Source organism: Hyperolius riggenbachi, chromosome 1, assembly GCF_040937935.1.
Source record: "Hyperolius riggenbachi isolate aHypRig1 chromosome 1, aHypRig1.pri, whole genome shotgun sequence".
NCBI lineage: Eukaryota > Metazoa > Chordata > Amphibia > Anura > Hyperoliidae > Hyperolius > Hyperolius riggenbachi.
The window spans coordinates 512,129,822-512,154,909 of record NC_090646.1 but is presented as its reverse complement, the minus strand read 5'-3'; the positions used below and the strand labels follow the sequence as shown (position 1 = coordinate 512,154,909).

Genomic DNA, 25,088 nt, shown 5'->3' with positions numbered 1-25,088 from the left:
GCACCAAAAACGGATGAAAAACCGGATAGCCTGAACTTTATTATTGGCCCCAAAACTCCTCCCACTAACTTCCTAATGATAGAGACATTTCTGTCCGTTTTTTTGGGGTAAATAACTGAACGGAAACTGATGCAAAACTGATGCACTTCTTTTTAAAACGGATTAGTTTGCGGTCTGGTGGTACTTCCCCTGATCCCGGACTGCAGCGTCCGTCCTGCAACCGTGCCTGGTGTGGACCTAGCCTAACTGTGAGGCTCTGTTCCGACTTGTGCTGGACCATATGCGGCCAGTGGGATCTGATGATCCGCCGTGGTCCCACTGTAGCCCAAGGCAGATGCGCTTCCCCATATGCTATATGAGGAACACATCCAAGTGCCCGGGATTATCGCGGACTGCATAGAAGTGCGGTCCGCTTATTGCATCTGATCCTGCTGATCCGATGCAGCGTTACAAGTGTGAACGGCTCCTATTTATAAAATAGGAGTATTTCAGTGTGGAGCAGGGAATGGACAAAAAAATTTCCATACCTCCGCTCAAGTGGAAACAGAGCCTAAAGGCTGCCATACACTGGTCGATTGCCACCAGATCGACCAACAGATAAATCCCTCTCTGACCAAATCTGAGAGGTATCTAATGGCTGCCCATAAACTGCACACAGATTTTGATTCGATTTCAGCATGAAATCGATTCACAAGCTGTGGAACTGCCGCCTGCCTCGCCGCCCCTGCTCCCCCGGCCAGCCACAATACATCATCTGTCCGCCGGCGCAAGTCCCCGGGCCCGTGCTGCCCCTTCTCCCACAGTCCTCTTCCATCTTCTCTTCACTTCCTGTTTTGTCCTGTGACAAGCGGAAGTTCAAACAGTAGAAGGCCCTCTAGTGTTTGAACTACGCCTTCTCACAGGACAGGAAGTGAACAGAAGACGGAGAAGACGCCTGAAGAAGTGAGAGACTGCAAGGATCCTGGGACTCGCGTCGGTGGACAGGTGATGGATTTCTGTGTCAGTTGCCGCCGAAACGAACGCCACGTTCCCGACCCGCTGGCAATTGAGCTAAATTTTTCGCCTGGACAGATCGACTGAATCGATCGATTTCTGGTGTAAATCATTGAGTCGGTCAACAATTGCGTTGAAGATTTCCCAGCAGATTCGATCACAGTGATCGTTGTAGTGTATGGGTAGCTTAAGAAAAGCTAATGCATGAGATAAACAAATAAGGAGAGATAATTAATGAGATAAATCGATAAGGAGATATAAACCACGAGTCAACCAGGAGAGATAAACTGTGAGTTAATAAGTAAGGTGAGAAAATTCAACAGAAAAGCTTTGTGAATCAGCCCAATGAGATACATAGTATAATAACAGCAGACAAAAATAAGATTTTTTTTTTTTTTTTTTGCAAAACTGTGGGCCCCACAAATTAAGTCCTTCATAAAAAAAAAATATAAGCAATATCTCCTCTATAGCGAAATTAACTCCTTTTGACCGCTTCCTAAAACCAGGTGGAGAGAGATTATCACTGTCGGAGCTGCAGTAGACCCTAGCCCAAACCAAAATAGAAATAATATCCAAGACAAATTTTAAAACTTGGGAACGGGCCTTCCCTGGCACCAATATTGAGGATAAAATCATAAAGGGAAACAACTTATTACGATCTCTTCTAGTAAGTGAAAAATGGCGAGAATCCCATCTCTTATTCATATATAAAGCCAAATACGCCTTTAACATAAAATATAACCCCCCCCCCCCCCCGTTACATTATGTTAATCAATGCCCAAAATGTCAGTTGGTAGAAGCAGATCTATTACATTGTATTTGGGGATGTCCGAATATTACAAAACTTTGGGAAGACGTCTCTCAGCTCCTGAGCAAGCTATGTAAAAGACAGATCCAAAAAGACCCAATGCTATATCTATTTCATTATAATGAAGAGGAAGATAAAATAGAAGGACCATCACGCACATCGCATAGAATACCAGACATAGGTCACCTAGAATTAGCAGCGACAAAAAAGGCGATCTATAATAGGTGGATATATCCTACGGCACCCAGTCTAACTGATGTACATGATGAATTATCCTTCTTGTTTAAAATGGAAAAATTAGATGCAACCCTGAATGTAGAGAAAGGCACGAAAAAGTTTTTTAAAAGATGGAAACCATATATACTTCTTAATTACTCAGATGATCAAATAAAACAACTCATGGAGCCTTTCAAGTACTGTTCCTGGTATGCATACCATCAATTGTTGGGTACCTTAGGGCGACTAGAAATCACACGATAGACATAGATGGAGGAGCTCATGTCTTGTTAAAGTCAACGAATTGGAAATATCTCCCTGTATCATCTGATCACAAAATAAAGAGAGAGCAGAAGAGGGAGGGGGGAGGGGGGTTGGCAGGGTATGGGATACTCAGGGGGGTTGTTGGGGTTAAATTGAAAGTTTATTCTCCATTGGACTATATCTATCTGCTGTGTAACCTTTGTTATGTTATTAGCAGCTGCGTCTGCTTATTTCATGATATGGTCTGTACTGTCTTATTTTAAGGGTGAAAATTTATAAAACAAATAAAACTTGTTTAAAAAAAAAAAAAACTGTACGCCCATGCAAATCCCAGTGTGAAGGCAAACAGAATTTGCATTTAAAGAAAGAAAGCCTAACATAGGGTCAGTAATCCAGGTGCTATTTAACTGATAGACAGTTCCCAATTCTGGAGTAACTCATGCAAGGTTCAATTTCCATTTATGCAAAATATGTTTGCCATTGCACTGGAATTTGCGTATTACTTAACACTAGGTAAATCCATCTATGGATCTTTACTGCAGTGGCTCTACCAGGGAGATATTTCTTCACTCCCAGTCTCTGTCACCTTCAAGGCTTTAATTCAAACACTGCAGGACCCAGAGTCTAGCAGGAACCGCACTAAACATGACCTATATCATGCCAAGCCAGGGGAAGAGTAAATTAATTGTGGACACGGAGAGCCCTTAGAAACCAAAAGGAGAGAAACCCCTTAACATACTGCACAAACTAAATTCATAAGGTTTTCAGGAGTTTCACTCTAATCAAGACTGTTCTATGTTATTAGAGTATATTTTGCTGATTCCTAGGACTTGTGAAAACTCAACTGTGACTGCTCCAATACCCTGTCAAGTATTACAATAGCGCAATTAAAAAGCACCAGGTAGTCTTACCGGTAACGGTGTTTCTATTCAGCAGCTGGTACACCCTCTGGAGGAATGGCTCCGCCCAGTCCTGGGGAAACACAGAAGTAAAGTATAAAAAGCTCCCACCCCCCCTAATCCCCAGTGTATATAAAGTAAAACGCCCGAACACCAGGAAAAAAGGGAGGAGCGAAGCACCTCCAAGTGACCACTAATCATAGATCTAGGTATAAGGAAGTGCGACAGAGTAGGGTTGGGCAGTAGACGGTGTACCAGCTGCTGAATAGAAACACCGTTACCGGTAAGACTAACTGGTGCTTTCTCCCATTCATCAGCTGGTACACCCTCTGGAGGGATACCAAAGTAAATACCCACCTAGGGAGGGACTACAGCCTGGAGCACTTTCCTGCCAAACGACAAATCCTGCTGAGAAAGAACGTCCACTCTATAATGCTTGACGAAAGTGGAAGAACTCGCCCAAGTTGCCGCCTGACATATCTGCTGGACTGTAGCGCCTGCTCTCTCTGCCCAAGACGTAGCCATCGATCGGGTGGAGTGTGCCTTTATGTTGGATGGTGGAGTGGAGTCTGAAGTCTTATAAGCCAAAAAGATAGCCTCACATATCCACCTAGCAATGGTTTGTTTTGAAGCTTGCTGACCCTTGTTGTTACCCATATATAATACAAACAAATGTGATGATTTCCTAAACTCTCTAGTCCTGGCTAGGTATGATAGCAGGGCCCTCCTGACGTCTAAACAATGAAATTCTTGTTCCTTTGGGCAGGAGGGTTTATCACAGAAAGAGGGAAGAACTATATCCTGGGATCTGTGAAAATCTGAAGAGACCTTGGGCAAATAATTTGGGTCCAGACGTAAAACAATTTTGTCTGGAAAAATAGTCAAAAAAGGATCCTTAATCGAAAGGGCCTGTAAGTCACCCAATCTTCTAGCTGAAGTAATGGCGACCAAAAACGCTACCTTCAGCGTCAATAATTTTAGCTCTATATCCTCTAGCGGTTCAAATGGGGCTCTAGCTAAAACATTCAGAACTAGGGATAAATCCTATTGAGGGATAACCTTTTGTCTAACCGGAGTGGATTTCTGAACTGCCCGAAAGAAATCTTTAAACAACTTTTCCTGTGCTAACGGCCTGTCCAATAAAATTGACAAGGCCGAGCACTGAACTTTTAAGGTACTTAAGGCTAGATTCATCTCTAGACCTTCCTGTAAAAAATCAAGAACAGCTGCACTATTCGTCTGAACTCGATTACGTGTTGTACACCACGACGTGTATATCTTCCAAACTTTTCTATAAATCTTTTGAGTGACTGGCTTCCTACATTTTTATAGTGTGTCTATAGTCTTTTCAGAAACTCCCTTATTCCTCAAAATCACCCTTTCAGGGTCCAGGCTGCCAGACAGAATAATTCTGGCTTGGGGTGGAACAACGGCCCCTGACGAAGAAGGTCTGGCCTGATTGGGAGATTCAGAGGAGGTCGGACAGACAATCGAAGCAGAGTGGAAAACCAAATTCTCTTGGGCCACATAGGAGCTATGAGTATTAGCTCCACTTTTTCTCTCTGAATTTTTTCCAGTACATGTGAAATCAACTTTAGAGGTGGATAAGCGTAAACCAGCTGGAAACTCCAAGGGATTGAAAGAGCATCCAACCCCAGAGAACTCGCATTTCTGTGAAGAGAATAAAACCGAGGAACCTTGGCATTCGTTGGAGATGCGAAGAGGTCGATTTCTGGACGTCCCAGATGTTCCGTGATCTCCAGAAATGTCTCCTGATTCAATTCCCACTCGGCATGATCGATCTCGTGGCGGCTCAGAAAGTCCGCTTCGAGATTGAGCGACCCTTTTACGTGAACCGCCTCTAGAGACAGAAGGTTGGCCTCTGACCAGACAAAAATCTCCGTCGCCAACAGGGCAAGACTCTGAGACCTGGTCCCTCCCTGTTTGTTGAGGTAAGCTACCGTGGAAATGTTGTCTGAAAAGACTCGGACATGCTTGAAACGGAACATGTCCCGAAACCTTATCAGAGATTCTCTCACTGCTGCGAGTTCCCTGAAGTTGGAAGATCTCCTGGCTACCATCTTGGACCACCTCCCCTGGCCATGCTGACCCATGGACGTGGCCCCCCAACCCCAGGCGCTGGCATCCGTGAACACCTTTATAGGGAATTTCTGCCTCCAGACTCTGCCCTGAGTTAGGTTGCTCGATTGCAGCCACCAGTGAACACTTCTTTTCACCTGTGCTGGTATGTAAACCTGAGAGTCCAAAGACTCCTGATTCTTGTCCCATACCTCCAATACCCAAGCTTGAAGAACCCTGGAGTGAAAATGTGCCCAAGTTACCGCCGGAATGGAGGCTGTCATGAGACCCAAAATTCTCATCCCTTCTCTTATTGAAATCTCGTGGAGTAAGAGCAGCTGCCTGATCCCATTCTGTAGTTTCTCCACCTTCCCTGTGGTTAGAAAAATCCTTTCGTGTATAGAATTGATCGTATAGCCCAGAAATACAATGGACTGGGAAGGCACCAGATTCGATTTGGGGTAATTTATCCTCCATCCTAATTGGGACAGAATCTGAATGACTAAATTTGTGTGCAACTTCAGGTCGTGTTCTGTCTTGGCAAAAATGAGTAGGTCGTCCAAGTAGGGGATGATATTTACTCCTTGTTCCCTTATTACTTTCATTACCTCCGCCAGAACCTTTGTGAATATGCGTGGTGCTGACGCTATCCCAAAGGGGAGAGCTTGAAATTGGTAGTGACAAGTTTGCCCCCTTATTCGAATCGCAAACCTCAGAAATTTTTGATAAGGCTTGGCGATTGGGATGTGGAGGTACGCGTCTTGTAAGTCTATTGACGCAAAAAATTCTTGACCCTGTAAGGCTGCTCTGACCGAAAAAATGTTCTCCATTTTGAACTTTTTGTAAACTAAATAGGGGTTTAATGACTTCAGGTTCAGTATGAACCTGAATTCCCCGCTGGTTTTGGTCACCAAAAAGATATGGGAGTAATACCCTTTGAACTCCTGCATTTGCGGAACTGGTACTATTACTTCCTTTGAAATCAATTTTTGTATCTCTGTCTGCAGACCAAGTGCCTTGTCTGGGTCTTTCGGAAACTTGTTTACAAAAATTCTGGGGGGAGGGGTCACCGAAAACTGTGGACGGTAACCGTCTTTTATAATTCTTAAAATAAAGGGATCTGGTTTGATCTTTTCCCAATGGAACAAAAAATAACGAAGTCTCCCCCCCACCGGCAAATCGTCATTTATTCTTGGGTTCGCCTGGCTTGGCGAGAGCAAAACCTCCTCGCCCCCTACCGGCCGGAGAAGACCACTTCCTTTGTTGAAAGGGCTGTTTGTTCTGTTCCTGAGATGGTTTTTTGAATAAGTTCGGTTTGGTAGAACGAAAAATTTTATGTTTAGTAGGGAATTGTTTTCCTTTCTCCGCCGATCTTGAGAGTATATTATCTAACTCTTTACCAAATAAAAGGTTACCCTCAAAGGGAACTGCACAAAGTTTATTTTTAGATGTTAAATCTCCCTCCCAAGTTTTGAGCCAGAGGGCCCTCCGGGCTGAATTAACCAATGCAGTTGTACGTGCGGAGATGCGCACAATTTCTACCGCTGCATCGGCCAAAAAAGCCACGGCTTTTAACACCACTGGAAGAGATTTAACATAAGTGTTAAGGTCCGAACCGGTTTTGACATGGGAAAGTAAATTATCCATCCAAACACGTAAATTACGCGAAATGCAAGTCGACGCGACACTGGGAATAAAGGCAAATGAGGCCGATTCCCAGGCCTTCTTTAACAGTAAGTCAATTTTTTTATCCATAACATCCCTTAACACCCCCGTATCTTCAAAAGATAGGTCAGCTTTTTTAGAATGCTTGGATAAGGCTGCATCCAACTTGGGGCATTTAGTAAACTGATCCATATCTACCGGGGAAAAGGGGAACTTCCTCTTTGCCGATTTAGGGATGAATAATTTACGTTCAGGATCCTGCCACTGAGATACAATAATATCTTTAAGAGAATTATGAAAAGGAAAAACTCTACCCGACTGCTGCGCCAAACCTGAGTATACTTGATCCTGTGCCGAGACTTCCCTCTGAATTTCAGGGATTTGCTCTGTGGCATAAACAGCTTTAAGTAATTCATTTGTTTCTTCAGTGCTAAAGAGGAATCTAGCTGCCCTTGCATCGCTATCAGATTCTTCCCCTGAAAAGGCATTTTCCCCTTCCTCTAGATCCGAAACTTCCTCCCTGCCTTCTCTCTCCTCTTCTTCCCCCTCCTCCCCAAAAAAATCAATGTTAGCCGGGATTTGGGGCAACTCAGCCTGTACCGAATCTGATGCCGGCACTGAAGAAGGCTCAGTCGGATTAAGCACAGGTGGTACTGAGGGACCTGCAACCACTAAATCAGGATTGGATAATAAGGATTCCTTAAATTTTCCTAAAGTCTCGTCCATATCTTTTTTAACTGACTTCATTATATTTTTAAAAATTGAGGAAGTTTCTGCTGCTATGACTGCATCTATACATGATTGACACAAAGCTTTGGCATAGCTAGAAGATAGTTTTGTCAGACACTGACAGCATCTTTTAGATCTGGGCCTACTGCTAGAAGAAGACCCAGACTCCACTCTTGTCTACAGAAAAGGGAAAACAGAAGACAGGAGAAAAAACATACATTGCCCATTAAAGAATTAAACTCTGTAACATTAATTGAAAGCATCTTTCTTTAAGGGAGGGGAAGTCTCCCCACTCACCACACCATCAGCCTGAGAACGGGCGGGCACTGCTGATGAGGCGGCAGGAACAGCTGAGGCCGCATTAGAACCGGCGGCTGTACCAGCAGCGGGATCTGCAGGAGCGGCAGCGGCGGCGACCACGCTAGCTCCTTGTTCCTCCATGTTGCCGCCGCCCGCACGCCCACCCGGAGCCTAAATAGTGCGTCCACGCTAGATCCCGCTGCGTAATTTCCGGTCCGCCTCCTCTGACGTCGGCGGAAGTGACCTCACTGCCTGGCATAAGTTCAGAGCGGCACTTACGCGCGAGGAAGGCGGAAGCAAACTCTGACGCCCAATTCCACCCGTGGGCGTTCAGAGTCAATGGCGGCAGCACCTCCGGCGACCACGCTAGCCCTGGAGTAGGGATTCCTTCGGAGCCTCATGCATCATTGCCAGGTACCACCGCCAGATAAAGAGGAAACTCACCCTCTGGTGAGCGTAAGAAAAATAAGAAATTGGGAGCAGAAAAAATCTCTTGTGTTCCCGGGCAGAAACACAAATGAACTGGGGATTAGGGGGGGTGGGAGCTTTTTATACTTTACTTCTGTGTTTCCCCAGGACTGGGCGGAGCCATTCCTCCAGAGGGTGTACCAGCTGATGAATGGGAGAAATAAATTCTTTAAATCCTTTTTTTAAGCACACCATCGACAAAGCTTAGGACTACCATGTAGGAGCAAGCACCTGGCTAGTCTAGACCCTAGGTTCTCAACATGCGGTACGCGTACCCCAGGGGGTACTTCTGATGGGTCCAGGGGGTACTCGGGCTTGATATACTTAACCAAGAATAACAAATTTAGAGATTTAGAAAATTATAATTCTTATTTAAACATCATCAAATTAGTATTTTAGCTAATTAAAAGCAATAATAAATGCTTGCACATTGTTTAGAACCAATTATCATGTACTACGATTAAATATATATTTGTCAAGGGGTACTTGTGATCATGTTTACTATGCTAGGGGGTACTCGATGAGTACAGGGTTTTAAAAGGGGTACACACTTATAAAATGTTGAGAAACACTGGTCTAGACCACGCCCTCTATCACAGAACCCCACTTCAATGGGATCTACAGCTCTTCCCACAGTACCAGGGAATTCCAGGAACAGAGAGCAATACAAGCCACATGCCCAGGTGTTTTAGTATTAATAATGGAATTAACAAAGGAAAATTTTGTTCACAGAACTACCACTATTCTGAATACATGGTAGGGGTAACCAATGTACATTCTGTCCAAATCTTGGAATTCACTGTTAAAGTATAACTCCACTTCAATGTAAACAAATTGCAGAAACCACTAATAGTAAGCATGTATATCATTGACATGTAGATAAACCATTTTTAACAAAAGTGGCCTTACACTTAAAGTGAACCAGAAACAAAGCATCCTCATGTATTTTACCATATATATCAGTGGGAACATTAGAGAAAAAAAAAACCTACCCTGCTCTCTGTTTCATTCTTCACTGCTTAGTCTGCTTGTTAGCAGTCCTGATAAAATCCGCGACTGAGCATTCAGTCTGGCTTTGCTCAGGAATCATTATAGCTGAGTCATTATAGCAGAGCCAGAACGGAGCAGGATTGGGCTTGAAAAGACATCAGAGAAAACAGACTCAGCTATAATGATTCCTTAGCAAAGCCAGACTGAATGCTCAGTCTGGGATTTTATCGGGGCTGATAAGAAGCAGGCTGAGCAGTGAAGGATGAAACAGAGAGCAGGGTAGGCGTTTTCTCTAATGTTCCCACTGATATATATGGTAAAACACAATTAGGGTGCTTCGTCTCTGGTTCACTTTAAAGTACACCTGTAACAAAAACAAACAAAAAAACAGCTCCTAATGGGTACTTACTTTGGAAGTGGGAAGTCTCAGTATCCTAATGAGGCTTCCCCGTCCTCTGTAGCCTCAGGGATAGAGCGCTGGCTCCCCTGTAAATTCCCCTGACAAGCACTGCGCAGGCGCAGCAGCGTGCAGCAATATTTATCTTCAAGGCTCCAGCATATGCACAGTAGTGGCTTTCCGATGGGCTCCAGCTGAAACAACCAAGCCCGATCAGGTCTGTTCTACTGCCCAGGCGCGAGTTGTCTGTGTGAGGATCCATGGGGTGATGCTGATATGTACGGTAATATGCAAAACATGGCAGCCATATTGTATCTCGTGGAAGCCATATTTGTCATTTTTTCTGTCTGTGTCATATGTGTATAGCTGAAGGAAGCTGCTACTTTGAGTTTCTGTATTCAGTTCCTCTGGAAGTTAAAGCTGCTAATTGGATCTTCTGTAGGCCAGTATATAGTACATTTGCATCTGAAGGGTGAACTTTTGTGAATAGCAGGAGCAGGAACTACTAAATTGGTTTGCTAGCCCCTAATTAAGAGATGGCTAATTAGCCAATAGCAGCCATGTCCTTACCTTTGATCCGCTCGGAAATACTGTCTCAGGTGTGTTTGTCACCTGTAACCTGTGTCCCCAGCAAGAAAAGAGGTAATTAGATAACGACCCCCTCTTTTGTCCTGCATCCTGAAAAGGTGTTGCATTACTTTGAACTTTGTATTCATGTAAACAGCAACCTGTTGACCAAATATACAATCCGGACTAACTGAGTCTGGACAGTGGGAAGCTAAAACAGGAAAGCTTTGAAGTTACATATCACAGAAAGGATATGACAACGTTCTGTGCGAACAATCTGGGAAATTGCATTAGTTTTGGGACTAAACATTAAATGCCCCAGGCCACAAATCTGGCTATAAAACCTCAGCTAGGAGGGTTTAGAGTTGTAGTTCTTTGGAGATAGCAAGACGCTAGGACTAACCTGGTCTGACCAGAACTGCGTTCTCCTGCAAACAACGATCAAGCAACGCTGGTAACGTTATTCCCATTTTATTTTAAGAAAACGGTCGTGTGTATTTTTGTTTCTTGTAGTTTGTAATTTTTACTTTGTTTTTTGTAAATCTTTTGTATATATTATTTTCTGCATTGTTCCACTTTTTTCTGGAATATTAAATCTTTATTTAATAAGTTTGACTTCTGATGTACTAAACTAGCTCATAGCCTAGAAAGAGACTGCAGTGTAATTAACGTTACAAGTTCAGTGCCTGATTGTGCCTTGCTACTGTACTAATGTTTTATGTGTGTGGCGTTCCCATGTTTGGCCTAAGCGCAAAGCTGACCCAAATACGAAAATGCGGACTGCGTGCAGATCACTCGACAGCAGTGGGAATCGTTAGTGTCTAGCAGCAGCTAGTGGTGGCAGTGAGAAGTGCTTTGAGGGGCGACAGCCTTGTTGTAGCTTGAATAAGGCTTCTCCCCGCTTGATCTGGTCAAACCCGCAGTTGTGTAAACCGTATCTGCAGGCATGTCGCAGGGCCGGTTCCTGGCAGCCTGTGCAGTAGAGTTTACCTGATGGGGCTCAGGTATTTCTGCGAGGTGTAATTGGAAAGTTGCTACTGTGCCTGCGCTGGATTGTGGTAAATATTTACTTTCCGGGTGTTCAGGGGCTTCCAGCGCTGGATCGCCAGGACGACGACGACGTGGGAAGCCTCATTAGGATCCAGAGGTTTACCCCTCCCGAGGTAAATACCCCTCCAAGGGCTGTTTTTTTTTCCATTACAGGTTTCCTTTAAATATTGAACATGCATAAATGTTGGTTTTAGATTAGACCTTTTGTCAGTATATGAGCCACATTCAAACATGAAATACACCCAATCTTTGTTAGTGAGATCAAAAGGACTCGTTCACACCTGTGATTAAACTATTTGCAATTCATTTGGGTGCCCTTCCAGTGTGTGTACAGATGTCCTCCCATGTCTGCAGACTGGTTATTAGCTGCTAAACCAGGACCAACCACTGTTACTTCCTGCCATAGCTTGCTTTTGGCCATACAATATTGTTGGAAAGATTGCACAAAGATTTTACAATCAGAATTTTAAGATGTATGGCCATCCTAAATCAAAGTACACAAAATTAAATTTCATGGCCCAAAACAATTATCTGTGATTGTTTCAACTGAACTTAAGGCATGAATAAATTATGCCTCAACTTTGGTAGCCTATTCCTTCAGTGACTCTACTGGCTAGTAATGTTGTTCCTGTTTGCCTTTACAGAAGACAGAGCAGCTCACCTGTATACGATCAGCAAGTTTATGCAGCGCAAGTATGAAATTTGAATCAGTAACCACATGAAAATGTAATAATTGATAATGAGGGAACAAACTGGCCATACATAAAGTGGAAACATACCTATAGCAGTGACCAGGCTCTGTACGTCCTGCTCTTCCAGCTCTCTGATTGGCTGAGGCCTGGGATGTCCAATCCACCCGGAAAGAGGACACACCAGTGACTTTGTCATAGAACCTCTTCTTAACCTTACCACAGTCAACCACATACTTTATCCCAGGGATAGTAAGAGATGTTTCTGCCACATTGGTGGCCACAATACATAATCTGCTACCACTGGGTGGGGGGCGGAAAACCTGAGAGAGACATTTTTGTTAAACTAATATATTTAAAAACTGAATTACAGATAATAATAATAATAATAATAATAATAATAATAATAGAGAAAAAAAGACCCAATTAAGCAAAGCAGACAATATGGATGCAGGGATCAGCAGGCATCTAATAGACACCTGCACAAAGTATTGTCAATCGGGTGCCCAAGCGGTGCGTTGGGCATTTAATGCGTTACTTGCCTGTTCAGCCTCTGTAAGGAATGAACATAGTTATTGTCATGGTTACTGTTAATCATTAGGGGGCTGTGTGTGTTGGGGGAGATGTTAAGTTTAGGCACTAAGAGGGCAGAATTCAAGTGAGAATGGTTGCCGGGCAAGTACATGGTAGAATATGAACGTGAGCGCCCCCACGGCACCTGTGCGTTTTCTCCGACCGTCACATAATGCAAAACAATCGTTTTAAAACATCCATTTTTCATAAACTAGTTAAAAGTCAGCTTACCATCACGTCCACATACACTAAATGGAACCCGGCAATTACATATCTGAACTGTTAAATCCTTTATGAATTTAAGAAGGCAAAGTCAAAATAAAAAGGTCTAGATACAGATTAGGTACTCCTCATACGCTTGTCTTTAATCACAATACAAGAGGGATAGTTTGATGTCCCTTTTGTAAAGAGTAAGATTAAAATGTTTAAAATGAGCATATCTGAAATCCTGTGGGTGTAAAAGGGCACTAAGGTGAATGCAGGCTGCACAGCACATAAAGGTCAGCATACAGAAGTTAGTGATTTTCGTGGTCGGGGATGGGGATTCATCCACTGACAAATTTTGGTGTACCGAGCACCAAGCTGTTCTATAACAATGCTGTTTGACTCTTAAGTGTACGACTACTAAGTTGTGAGCATCTTTTGGATATCCATTCAATAAACTTGTAAATAAGAGCTAAAATGGTGGGCATCACCGCCCCCTTGGACCGCAAGCTATGTATATTTGGTTTGATGGATGAAGAGGATGATATTTGGTTTGATGGATTATCACCAGATTTTCCTGAGGTAAACCTTGTTCTTAGTCAGGAAGTTTATAGTATATAGTTTTAAAATGGTTTGCCTCCGATAGCCCACAGCTAGCACATTGGAAATTCTTGGTGAATGAGCTGGTCCAGTTTGAAAAGACACTCTATTCCCACCGCGGGTGCCCGGCCAAATTTGGGAAAATATGGAATTTTTGGATGGAATCTTAGGACACGCTATCCTCTGACCAGAAGTAATATAGCATATTTTCTTATTTTAATGCAGCCGATATGTTAGTTATTAAATGTATGTTCTTAATTATAAATGTACAGTCATAGTAGATTTTGGACGTCTTGCTTGACGATATGCACGTTGTACATTCCTGTATGCTGTACTGAGTTAGTTTGAATTTTTGGGATTTGTGGGCCTCAATTTGTATATCCTGTATTGTATATGCATACCCCCCCCCCAAAAAAAAAAAAAAAAACTAAAAAAACTAAACTAAAAATGCACCTGAGCTTGTTTTTCGGGAGCCAGCAGTGAATACAACGGCAGCACAAAAAGTGGGAGGGAAAAATCTTCTTTTTCATCTAGAATAAATAAAACAATCATGTATCAAAACGGTGTATTGTACATTTATGACTACAAATGCTAAGTGGATGAATGCAGAAATGCACCCTTTTGTGTGTACAAAAAGGTAGGTGTAAAATAGTGTGTGAGCGTCTTTTTTTTGTATATACAGTATTTATGCCCCAGTAAAATTACCTTCATCAGATCCGGGATCTCCTAAATCCAGGTCCAAGTCTGACTCTTCCCCTCCATCTTCATCATCACTGCCATCTCCTCCAGCCTCCCGATCTTCATCGCCTTCATCTAGTGGTAAAGCTGAGTAACTGTCTAGGTTTATTTTAGGCAAGGGCTAATTAAGAGAAGGGAGCAAAACTCCTGATTATTAACATAACTACATAAATAATGCTTCATAAACTTTAAAAACTCAATCAGTGGATTTCAGTTCAGAGGATACTAAACAAGGTACACACTATCTAGATGTGGTAAATGACAGACATCTACACTACAGCACTGCTGCATTTCATATTTGATTAGATTTTAGCAAAGATCTGATCTTCTATCCCTCTCCTTACTGCAGTACAAAGCTATGGAGCCTTGCTCCCACGCCATTCCTTCTAGTAAAAATGATACCCTTTAATGCTTAAAGGAATACTATCGATGTATGCATTTATTTTTAAATGCTGTATGTTGTAGCACACATTAGGGCAAGTACTAGGAGCAATTTGATTCCTCACACAGCTGTTCCTCTCAGCTGTAAAATCCTCCATCAGTTTTGGTGTCAGTGTTGGATACAAAATGTATCTTAAGCCTCATCTACACGGGGGGAGGCTGCGATCCTGCGGCTCGATTAGCCTCCGGATCGCCTCTTCCGCGTGCCCGCCGCGTCCCCGCATTCGATTCCCCGCTCATGCCCGCTCGTTTACGCTGGCGCCGCTTATCTTCCGCTCGATTCCCTGCCATTGTCCCCTTGTGGGGAGCGAGCAGGGAATCGGCGGTGCGGAGATCCGTCCTGTCGGATCTTATCAATCGAGCCGCATCAGCGGCTCGATTGATAAGGAGCATCGAGGCCGCATCTACTCGTGTAGATGCGGCTTAATACTGAGCTCCCAGAGGGCTAGACCATATCTCTGCACAGGGGAGATGCTATCAACTCCTCAGTTTATAGTTTAATTATCACCTTGCTGAAAGATTCTTGTTGATATGGTGGTAAAGGGTTAAAGATTCTAGCAATGTGTGTTTATTATCTTTGCTTCTCTTGACTGATAAAGATACTAATAATGCTAATTGTAGACAGTGGTCTGCCCCTCTCAGCAGCTTGTAAAGTGGATGCAGCCTGGAGTGAATCACCTCAAGCAGGCAGCCAGTCTGAGTGTAAACACAGACTCGTGGTATAGCTAGTTATATTCCAGCAATATTCCAGCTCATTTAGTTACCTGTTACCACCTCAGATCAGCCTATTTCTCCTCATGTCTGCTGCATGCTGTGAGTGACACAGTGAAATATATTTGTGAGCTGTGTGACAGAGTAACCAAGCAGCTCAGGGTGACCCAAACTACTATGAGCTGTGTGAGAAATGAATTTTTAAGCAGGGATAGCGAGAGAGAGACCTGGGTGAATAAATAAAGTGCCCCTAGCACTAGTGGTAATGTGTACACTAATATAGAGTATTAAAAAAAAAAAGTCGTTTCAATCGATAGTATTCCTTTAACTGAAAAAAGTTCCATAGTGTGAGTTTTCAGAAAGCTAATCACCTTCTTCAGGCATATTTTCAATACATGCCTAAAGAAGACAACTAGCTGCCCAAAAAGTCACACTATGAAACTTCTCCAGCTAGTTATTAAAAGGTATTATTTTTACAATACATTGTTATTTTCTTCACTACATAATTCTCTTGGCCAACACAGTACGACAACTTTTCCTTTTGCAAATATCGAAGCACTGTTTATTTTTTATATTACAGTATAGCATGATTCAACCATTATAGAATATTTAATCAATTGTAGAGAGCCACAATTATTGTTATAAACTTTTCTCACTCATTGTGAACTATTCTTACTGTGCTTTACAGAGTACATTAAACAATTCACATTATTAACTGTCCCTCAATGGGGTTTGCAATGTAACGTCTCTACCAAAGTATAAGGCCAGTTTAGTTAAAAAAAAGTTGACCTACCATGGCATGGAAGTAAGCAGGGAACTGCAGTATTGGGAAGAAATACCCACAAACATGGGTAAAACTTATACATTCCATCCAGATTCAAAACTGGGATTCCAAAGCTACAAGGCAAGACTGCTAAACCACTTAGCCCTCATGCCATTAATTACAGTTAATATCACAGTTAATAAGCACATCTTTTTTAGTTTCAGATAATCCTCTTCAAAACTTATACTGGCAGTCTGCTGCACTAAATACAATGTACTAAGAAAAACATACTCAAAGCCACCAGGGTTTAATGGCCCCAAGGTATAGCATAGTCATAGAACACAAGACCTGCATCAGTTTTAGCAGCCACAATGATAATTTTTAACAGGGTTTTAATTGTGCTTTGTAAGTACATTTTTTGATCATGTACTATACTCACCACAGTTTTCTTGAGTTTTGATTTCTTACATTTCTTTACTGCTTCCGAGGACTTATCATCATTTTCTTCTGCAGCAAAAATGGAGATTTCAAAGCAAGATAAGCAAGTAGCAAATAACCTTCACAGCAAAGAAATCAACATTATACGCTGAAAGAAAATGAGCACTGTAACAGCAACCGAAAGGGCACTTTCACAAAAGTGTAACGCAACGCACAAGGTTTCCGATGCGGCACAGCTGCCTTTCAGTCCTAAATGGCAGATGTGTTCACTGTCTGAAAAAGTTTTGAATCTGGTTGTGCTCTGCAACTGAGCAAGTGTGAAATAAAAAAGAAAATATAAAACATTAGTGGGTTTAGTGTGGAAGAAGACTAAATAAAGTAATGGTCGGGACTTGTGAGAAAAATGCTGGGATCTGTAGCTCCATGATGGACAAGGAGACTCATTTTATTCTAGCTGCAGCACTAGAGAAGATTTCGTATTAAACTGTACCTAAGATGAAAACACCACAAGGATTTATACTTACCTGAGGCCTTCAGAGACCTGCTGTTCATGGACTCCCCTCTGTGTCTATCCGATTCACTGCTGACAGCCACTGTAAAGTCCCTGAATGAGGCAGCGTGGGACTATTTTGTATGTGCAGGTCTGGCCATGTGCTTCTTTGGTCGCGTTACCAAGGCCGGGAGTGTTTTGTGCCTACGCAGTTACAAGCCTTAACCAATAACACAGGAACAGAAAACTCCTGGGAGTGCGACCAAGGAGGCGTGCAAGCAGAGCCGTGCATGCGCAGGGATGACATCGGGAGTACAGGTGGACGCCGAGGGAGCCCACGGACTACAGAGGGCTGGAGGAAGCCACAGGTAAGTGTATAAATCCTAGTGTGGTTTTCAGCTCCACTTTAAAGGTAATATCCGAGCTGGGAAAAAAAAAATGACAACTTCTTACCTGTGGCTTCCTCCAGCCCCTAGCAGCCGTTATGTCCCTCGCCGCAGCACCGTTCTCTGCCACTGGCTCCAGGTCCCCGACGGTGCAGAAGCCGACCTCGCCAGATTTTTTTTCTTCTTTTTTTTAGCCTAAAAACCTTATTAGCAATACCTTTTTAAAGTGAGCCGCCACAAACCCGCAGCAGAACAAGCAATCCTGTCCCCAGAAATGTCCTATTTACTTTTTCCGACCCATTGGGTCGCAGAATATGCTACCAGGAAGAAGCAGAGCTGTTTATCATAGCTCTGCCTCTTCAACAATCAATCCCCGCCCATCTCTGCCTATGCCCACCTCTCTCCACCCCCTCTTAATTAGTATACCACCCTCATGCACGCACTGAATGAATGGTCTCGACCCGGAAGCTATTCAGGGGCCGTGGCCATCTCTAAACAGGAAGTACCGTTTTTTCAAAACTGATTTGTGTACAAACATGGCCCTAGTGGAGCAGTGGTAACTGGCACATTTACCTTATAATTTTAAGATCTTTAGTGTTTATTTATAAGCATGGGCATAACAATGGGGGATGCAGCCCGTTCCCGCGGGGCCTGCTCGTGGCCGTTTTGGGGGGCTGGAGGGGTCGCAGCATGAGGGGAAAGCTATGGCCAAACTCGGCGGGGAGGGGGGGGGGGGCGTCCCCCCCCCCCCCTCACCCTGGGCTTTCCCCTCTGCGCTCCCCTCCAGCTTCAGCAGCTATATAAGTGCAGCAGAGCGGCGTGCAGCGGCAGACAAACATACCTTCCGTGCGTTCCAGCGCGGACACTTCTCGCTCTACTGACTGACGCGAAACAGAAAGTAGCATCAGTCACTAGAGCAATAAGCGTCCGGACGCACGGAAGGTATGTTTGTCTGCCGCTGCCCGCCGCACTTATATAGCTATTGAAGCTGGAGGGGAGCTGGAGGGGAAAGCCCGAGGTGAGGGGGGGGGGAATGGTCCCCCTTCCCCGCCGAGTGTGGCCATAGCTTTCCCCTCATGCTGCGACCCCTCCAGCCCCCCAAAACGGCCACGAACAGGCCCTGGGGGGAGGGAGGGCCCGCTCAGAATTTCTGCAGGGGGGGCCGGTAGCTCTTAGTTATGCCCCTGTTTGTAAGATTCATATTCACTTCAGATTATCTTTAATGAAAGCTAATTAATAAACTAGAATTCTTATATTTTTCTTCTTCCCAGCAGATTACTTGTAGAGATTTTCTGTAAATTAAACACAGCATAGATTTAACTACACCAGCTCCTGCCATGTTTACTTGGACAAACAGCTGCTAAACCCTTCTGATAGCTGTGTGGATCTATTAACCTTTTCACTGACTTTATACAAATATTTATTTTCTAGAAGGTCTTATGCTGAAGCAGAGGGGAAATGCTGAGTATGGTTTCACTTGAACACTTTTCAACCTAATTTTTATTCAAAATTAAAGCACTTTATTCAAAATCTTTTCTAATATGTCAGACCATTAGCAGCAGAGCACCACCCTGCCTTCTTGCCACAATAGTAGCCTAGGGGGTGCTATTGTGGCTGGAAACGCGAAGAATCACTCGCGTTCCCATGCCTGTCAGCCGGTGACGGCGAAACCAGAAGTCGTCGTCGCCGGCGGGTCCAGGAGCATCGGAGCGGAGCTGCGAGGGCACTGATCAGCTGCAGGGGGCTGAGGGAAGCCCCAGGTGAGTTAAACTCTTTTTTTAACAGACTTAAGGTTCACTTTAAACATCTGCCTGGAGCTTGTCAATGAACACCTAGACAGAACGAACTCCTACGCCAGGATCCTCCCACTTGACTTCAGCTCTGCGTTTAATACCATCAGCCCCCAATCACTATAGGAAAACCTTGCTGCCCTCGGGGTCCACCCTACCCTTTGCCAATGGATCACAGACTTCCTAAGCAACAGATCTCAGGTTGTCAAGCTGGACACCATTATCTCCAAACCAAAGACTACCAACACAGGGGCTCCCTCAAGGTTGTGTTCTGTCGCCATTCTCCCTAGATACTAACAACTGCAGGTCCACGGCAAACCCTGTCAAAGTAATCAAGGTTGTTGATGACACCACTATAGTTGGCCTCATCTCTGGAAATGATGAGCAAGAATACCGCGACCAGGTTGACAGAATTTATTACTGGTGTAGGGAAAATGGCCTGGTCCTCAACACTGCAAAAGTTGAGATGATTGTTGACTTTAGAAGGCGCGCTCTCCCCCCACCCCCAATCAGTATTGATGGCACAGAAGTGGAAAATGTTCTCTGTGCACGCCTCCTAGGTACTACGGTACAATCTCCAAGGACCTTACTTGGAAAGCGAACACGACCTCCATTCAGAAGAAAGCACAGCAGAGGCTATTTTTCATACGCCAACTGAAGAAGTTTTGTATGTCCCGGGAACTTCTGACAAGCTTCTACTCTGCCACAATTGAAGCCCATGCCTCATTTTTAGCTGCTGTTCTTTCTACATTTATTGCAGTGTTTACACAGCACCTCTAAACACTAGTACTGTAGTAAGAACATCACTAGACATGATCATCTACTGTACACTGGTATTCTCTCATTAATTTAACTGATTCAGCTCTGTAACATCCTTTACTGTTTGATTGCAATCAGCCCACCTTGAAGCAGATTCTTGCTTCTATAAGGAAACACTTTCCTTAACCGTCTACACATGGAATGGACTTCTGCTTGTCCTGTCAGGAACATCAAAATGCCTCCTGAAACAACAAAACACATTTGAAAAAACATATCAGATGCATGAATTTTGCAGTTTGTCTCAAATGGTGCATCAATTGCACATGTGGAGGGACCTGCTTAGGGCCTGAGCCCACTAACGCAGTTGTGCGCAGTTGTGTCCGCTTTTCAGCAACACATCAATGTTACAGATGCTGAAAAGCAGGCTCAACTGCACACAGCTGTGCACAACTGTGTTAGTGGGCTTAGGCCCTTACACTAATTTACTCCTCTCACTAGGCACCCCAGAAGATGATCCATATGCAACTTTAAAAACAAAGAAAGTTCTTGTATAACAGTCCTTCAACATAGACCTTTATTTCTTAGAGATGCTCTGAGTATTATGCTGAGAGATCTGAAGGGAAGGGGATCTTGCAGAGCTTTGACTATAAAACTGAAAACCGACACATGCAGACCAAGTTTAATGATTGAAATCCCTGGGCCAAACCCATGGGGTTTTCTTTGTGAGTAAATGTGAGCTGGGAATTATGCTAGTATTCACAGTTTCTATTCTGAATACAGCTGTCTCAGCAAAACACTTTGGAACTGTCAGTCACATGACCCAGAGTTATGTTGGCAAGCGCAGCATAGAGCTGCAAGCATATTCGGAGTTTCTTCCTAAGCAGAGATATCACCTGACGTAACCCACCTCCTTCCCCTGTTCCCTCCTGTGGATCACATGGAGAAGAGTGGGAAGGATCAGTTTTTGCTCACAGGGAATAAATAAATAAATAAAAGACTAGCAGGTGGCTCCCTCCAAGCTCTTCCCTGACTGCCTCCTGTGGGTGACAATGGTATGTGGGGAGGCATTTGGACAGCTTGAAGAAAGGTGTTAAAGCAAATCTGAAGCCAATTTTAAAATAAAAAACAGATACTCACCTAAAGAGCGGGAAGACTCTGGGTCCTATAGAGCCTTCCCATTCTCCTGCAGACTGCTCCGTTTGAATATACCACCACGGGAGACTTCGGCAGTCTTCGTAAGCACTCGGGCTCCCGAAGACCACCGGCTCTGTACTGCACACGCGCAAGTGCGCCAGAGTGGGCGCGCACATGCAGTACGGAGCAGCACGTCTTTGGATGCCCAAGTCTCCCTATCCCGAAAGAGAGCAGTCCACAACCAATTGGTCATGGACTGCTAACGGGGGAGCGTGCGGGGGAATGCGGAGACCGACAGGAGACCGAGAAGGCTCTATAGGATCCAGAACCTTCCCTCTCCTTAGGCGACTATGTTTTTTTTTTAAATTTGCTTCAGACTCCCTTTAAGTACAGCTAAGCCGTTTCTGACAATCACAAAGGAGTCATCCGTACAATGCAAAATAAATAATGCAAAATCTGGGCTATTGTAAAGCTTTGTGCACTGCAAAGTATTATATATTTTACACAATTTACATTAGGGGAGTGGATTTTCTCCAGCCCACCAGATGAAACATTGTCTGTCAGATATTCTGTGTTACTGGGGTCGCATACTGTATTCTGCAGTCAGGAATTACATTCCACAAAGCCACTGTACCTGGTGGAAGCATCCTGTGAATCTTGCAAACCTTTCTAAAACACTCCCCAGCATAGTCATCCAATGGGGTACGCTTATTAAAGTGGACCGTGACTGGAAACTGCCTGGCATCCACCTGGAAACACAGAAAACCCGAGATTTTTCAACATGAGTACTTAGAAGCACCAATACACAGCATTTCGATATCTCATCCCTGACTTCTCAGGACCTTGCTAGCTTCAACACAACAAAGTCTGAAAAATATACTTGCAATCTAACAGCTGCTAATAACAGTAACAAATGTGCAAGTGAAAGCACTCACCTCACTCAACTCACCTCACTCACCCTTCAATAAACACTGCAGTCTATCAGATTTTTTTTAGCACAGTTTACACTTACAAGATATTACTTCTTAGCAATTGCTCAACAAACACAAGCACAAGCAATATAACGATTAAATATAATGGTAGACAAAGCATAGGCTACGACAGCTAATAGCCTTGTAGTCTTCCATTTTCTTAATAATGAAGGAAGGAGGTGCCATGCTTAAAAAAAAAAAAAGTTCCACAACATGATTAAATGTATACTTGAGTGATCTGCATGATCTGATTTTTCTTGTATTCCTGTATTGTCTTATTGCTGTATTTATCCCCTAAATATTGTCTGTAACCTTAACTAATGTACAGCGCTGCGTAATATGTTGGCGCTTTATAAATACAATAAATAAATACAAAATAAATATATTAAGAGGCTTCTGCTGCAGATCATATCCAGAACTTGCTGGATTGAAGGTGTTAGGCCTCGTTCACATCATTTAGCGCAGATGGCTGTGCGATTGGAACGCAACGCGTCCGATCGCACGCCATCTGCGCTCCTATGCGCTGCGCTGCAGATCCCATTCATTACAATGAATGGGATCTGCGCTGCGATTCCCAAAAATGCGTGCAGCACGCGATAGCGCAATCGCGCTGCCACGCAGCGCATATGATGGGAACGGTAGAAGGGCTGTCTATGCCCTTCTACCGTTCTTGCGTGTCGCACACTATACGCGCTGCCAAAATGCGGACGGCAGCGCGTATAGTCTGAACGAGGCCTAAGTGCTAGGCTTTGTGGGTGGATTAGCTACGGCTGTTGCATGGACTCCATCATCCTGATGTTCACACCACAAGGGGGTCTGAACATCAGGATGAGATCTTCTCTTTTAAGAAGATAGCAACCTATATAGTAAAGGCAGCCTACAATGTAAGAAGTGGGCAGGGTCAGGTGCCTATACTCTATCCCCTATGCTATCAAGGCATTTTGTACTGACCTGAGGAAGAGGGCCATGACCCGTGAAAAGCATTGTCAGATTGCTTTTTGTTCACATCATAATTCGACAGCGCTATCACAAGCGCTGAGTGATTTATTAAGAGTTTTTTCCTCCACTTTTCCCTGCGCTCAGAAGAGCGATTTCTAAACGTTTTTGCAGAGAGTATTTTCACTGTCAGTCAGAAAGTGTACTCTTTCACCCGGAAATGAATAAATACAATGTATTTATTCATGAAATCACTGGGGAAATCGCTATACCAAGCGCTTTGCGATTTCCCAATACCTTCCATTCAGCAAAAACGCTCAGAAAACGGTACAGGCAGCGCTTTGCTGAGCGGATCGGAAACAAACCTCTCAGATGTGAACTCTCTCATAGGGAATCATTGCACAAGTGCTTTTAGGGCGATTTTAAAAATCGCCGTCACTTAAAAAAGAAAAACAACCCTAGATGTGAACAAGCCCTAAGCGATTACCTCTCTTTTTATTATATTATTTTTTATTTGTATTTTAAAATACTAAAATAGAACACACATTGGATGCCTCCATCCTACCCATTACCTGGGCAGGGTCAGAGCTTTTGATTAGGTACTTCTGAAGTGATTTTGTTTTTTAGTCTGGGAGCTTTAATGGTGATAAAAACAAGCTAAGCTGTGTAGCTGCATGCTATAGCACAACTGAATGTCTGAATATTAACATATCAATACCTTCACTTTTCTGGACCTGTATCGCTATTAATCATACTTAATTGATATGGAAATATATGTTTTCATTAAATGATGCTGAAGGATGATATTGTATTGCTCTGGGCAATCTATGCTTTTTCTGCATGTTTATTCAAACATAAAATAAAGTTTAACTGTTAAAAAAACAAACAAACACCAAGCTATGCTATAACTAAAGATATTTACACACTAGATTAAACTCAGCCAAGGCAGCCAAAGACGACCACCTGTGCTAAGTATCTAGCACAGGGGTAGATAACCTATGGCTCTTTTGATGGCTGCATCTGGCTCACAGACAAATTAGTAGGGGTTGATTCACAAAGTTACACTGCTCAAGCAGCACAGCTTAATGTGACAGCGCAAGAAACATTTTCAAAGTAGGCATGCTACTGCTGTAGCATGCACTACTATCTTACTCATGCTCCCCCCAAAACTAACAGCCGCTTCAATTGTCCCACCCTGGACCCTGTCAGGTCCAGTGACTTTGTAGGACATGTTCCCAGCCTATTGGGCCAAAGTGTGAGGATCTCATCCTACAATAGTTCCTGACCCCTGATCTAGCATGTGTACAGCCCCCCCCCCCCATTTCCCTTGGGATGTTGGCGAGCAATCCAACTAGCTGATCAACTCAGCCAAGCACTGACCAAGGGCATTCTTCTCCAAACTCAGTGATGCCCCTCGTGTTCAGCTCCAATGGCCCGCCTCCCCTCTTGTCAGCAACGGAACGCGTTTCTAGCCTGGAGTCTCACAACATGTCCGTACAGCCTCGGCCCCACAATGTTGTCTAAGAGATCAAGTCCCAGTCCGTCCCTACTGGGCGACATGCCTTGTGCGTGTGTATGGGGCTAACGTGCTTGCACAGGTTTAAAAGAACAACTGTGATTGAAGTGGGGTTTTGAAGCAAACTCAAGACTCTATGGAGCTCAAGTAAGTCAGGAGTATTTGGTGATACTTTCTGGTCCAGAATCCGTGCAATGACCCCAATGTCAGGCCAGGGTTTATCCTGTCTCTCTCTTCGTTATCTTCACAGGCATTTTCTTTTAAGTGGGGTTTGAAGGGCAAGTTCCAGAAAAAAAAAATACATTTTGGAATACTGTAGAAAGTATATGTGTGTGTATCTCCTATTAGTCTTCCCTCACTAAAAGTTCAAAAGATTCTTTATATAGTGTGGTAAGGGGTTACCACACTATATAAAGCAAGAAGAAATTTTTTGGCATTAATATGATGATAAAAATGTATGAGGTGGTGTGCCAGAGGAGAACGTTAGCCCTAAAAGGTAATCAAGGCAAGACTAAAACTTGCAC

General features: G+C 43.7%; 1 protein-coding gene across 1 annotated transcript in view; it reads right to left on the bottom strand.

The window, feature by feature from the left end:
- Positions 1 to 25,088, bottom strand: part of DHX37 (DEAH-box helicase 37) — a 70,806-nt gene that overhangs the window by 21,267 nt on the left and 24,451 nt on the right. Inside the window, exons 11-16 of the mRNA XM_068243840.1 lie at positions 21,776 to 21,890; positions 20,151 to 20,249; positions 16,584 to 16,651; positions 14,197 to 14,350; positions 13,945 to 14,021; positions 12,205 to 12,437 (exon numbers count right to left, since the gene is read on the bottom strand). Coding sequence (XP_068099941.1) covers positions 12,205 to 12,437; positions 13,945 to 14,021; positions 14,197 to 14,350; positions 16,584 to 16,651; positions 20,151 to 20,249; positions 21,776 to 21,890 — 746 coding nt within the window. The remainder of the gene's footprint in view (positions 1 to 12,204; positions 12,438 to 13,944; positions 14,022 to 14,196; positions 14,351 to 16,583; positions 16,652 to 20,150; positions 20,250 to 21,775; positions 21,891 to 25,088) is intronic.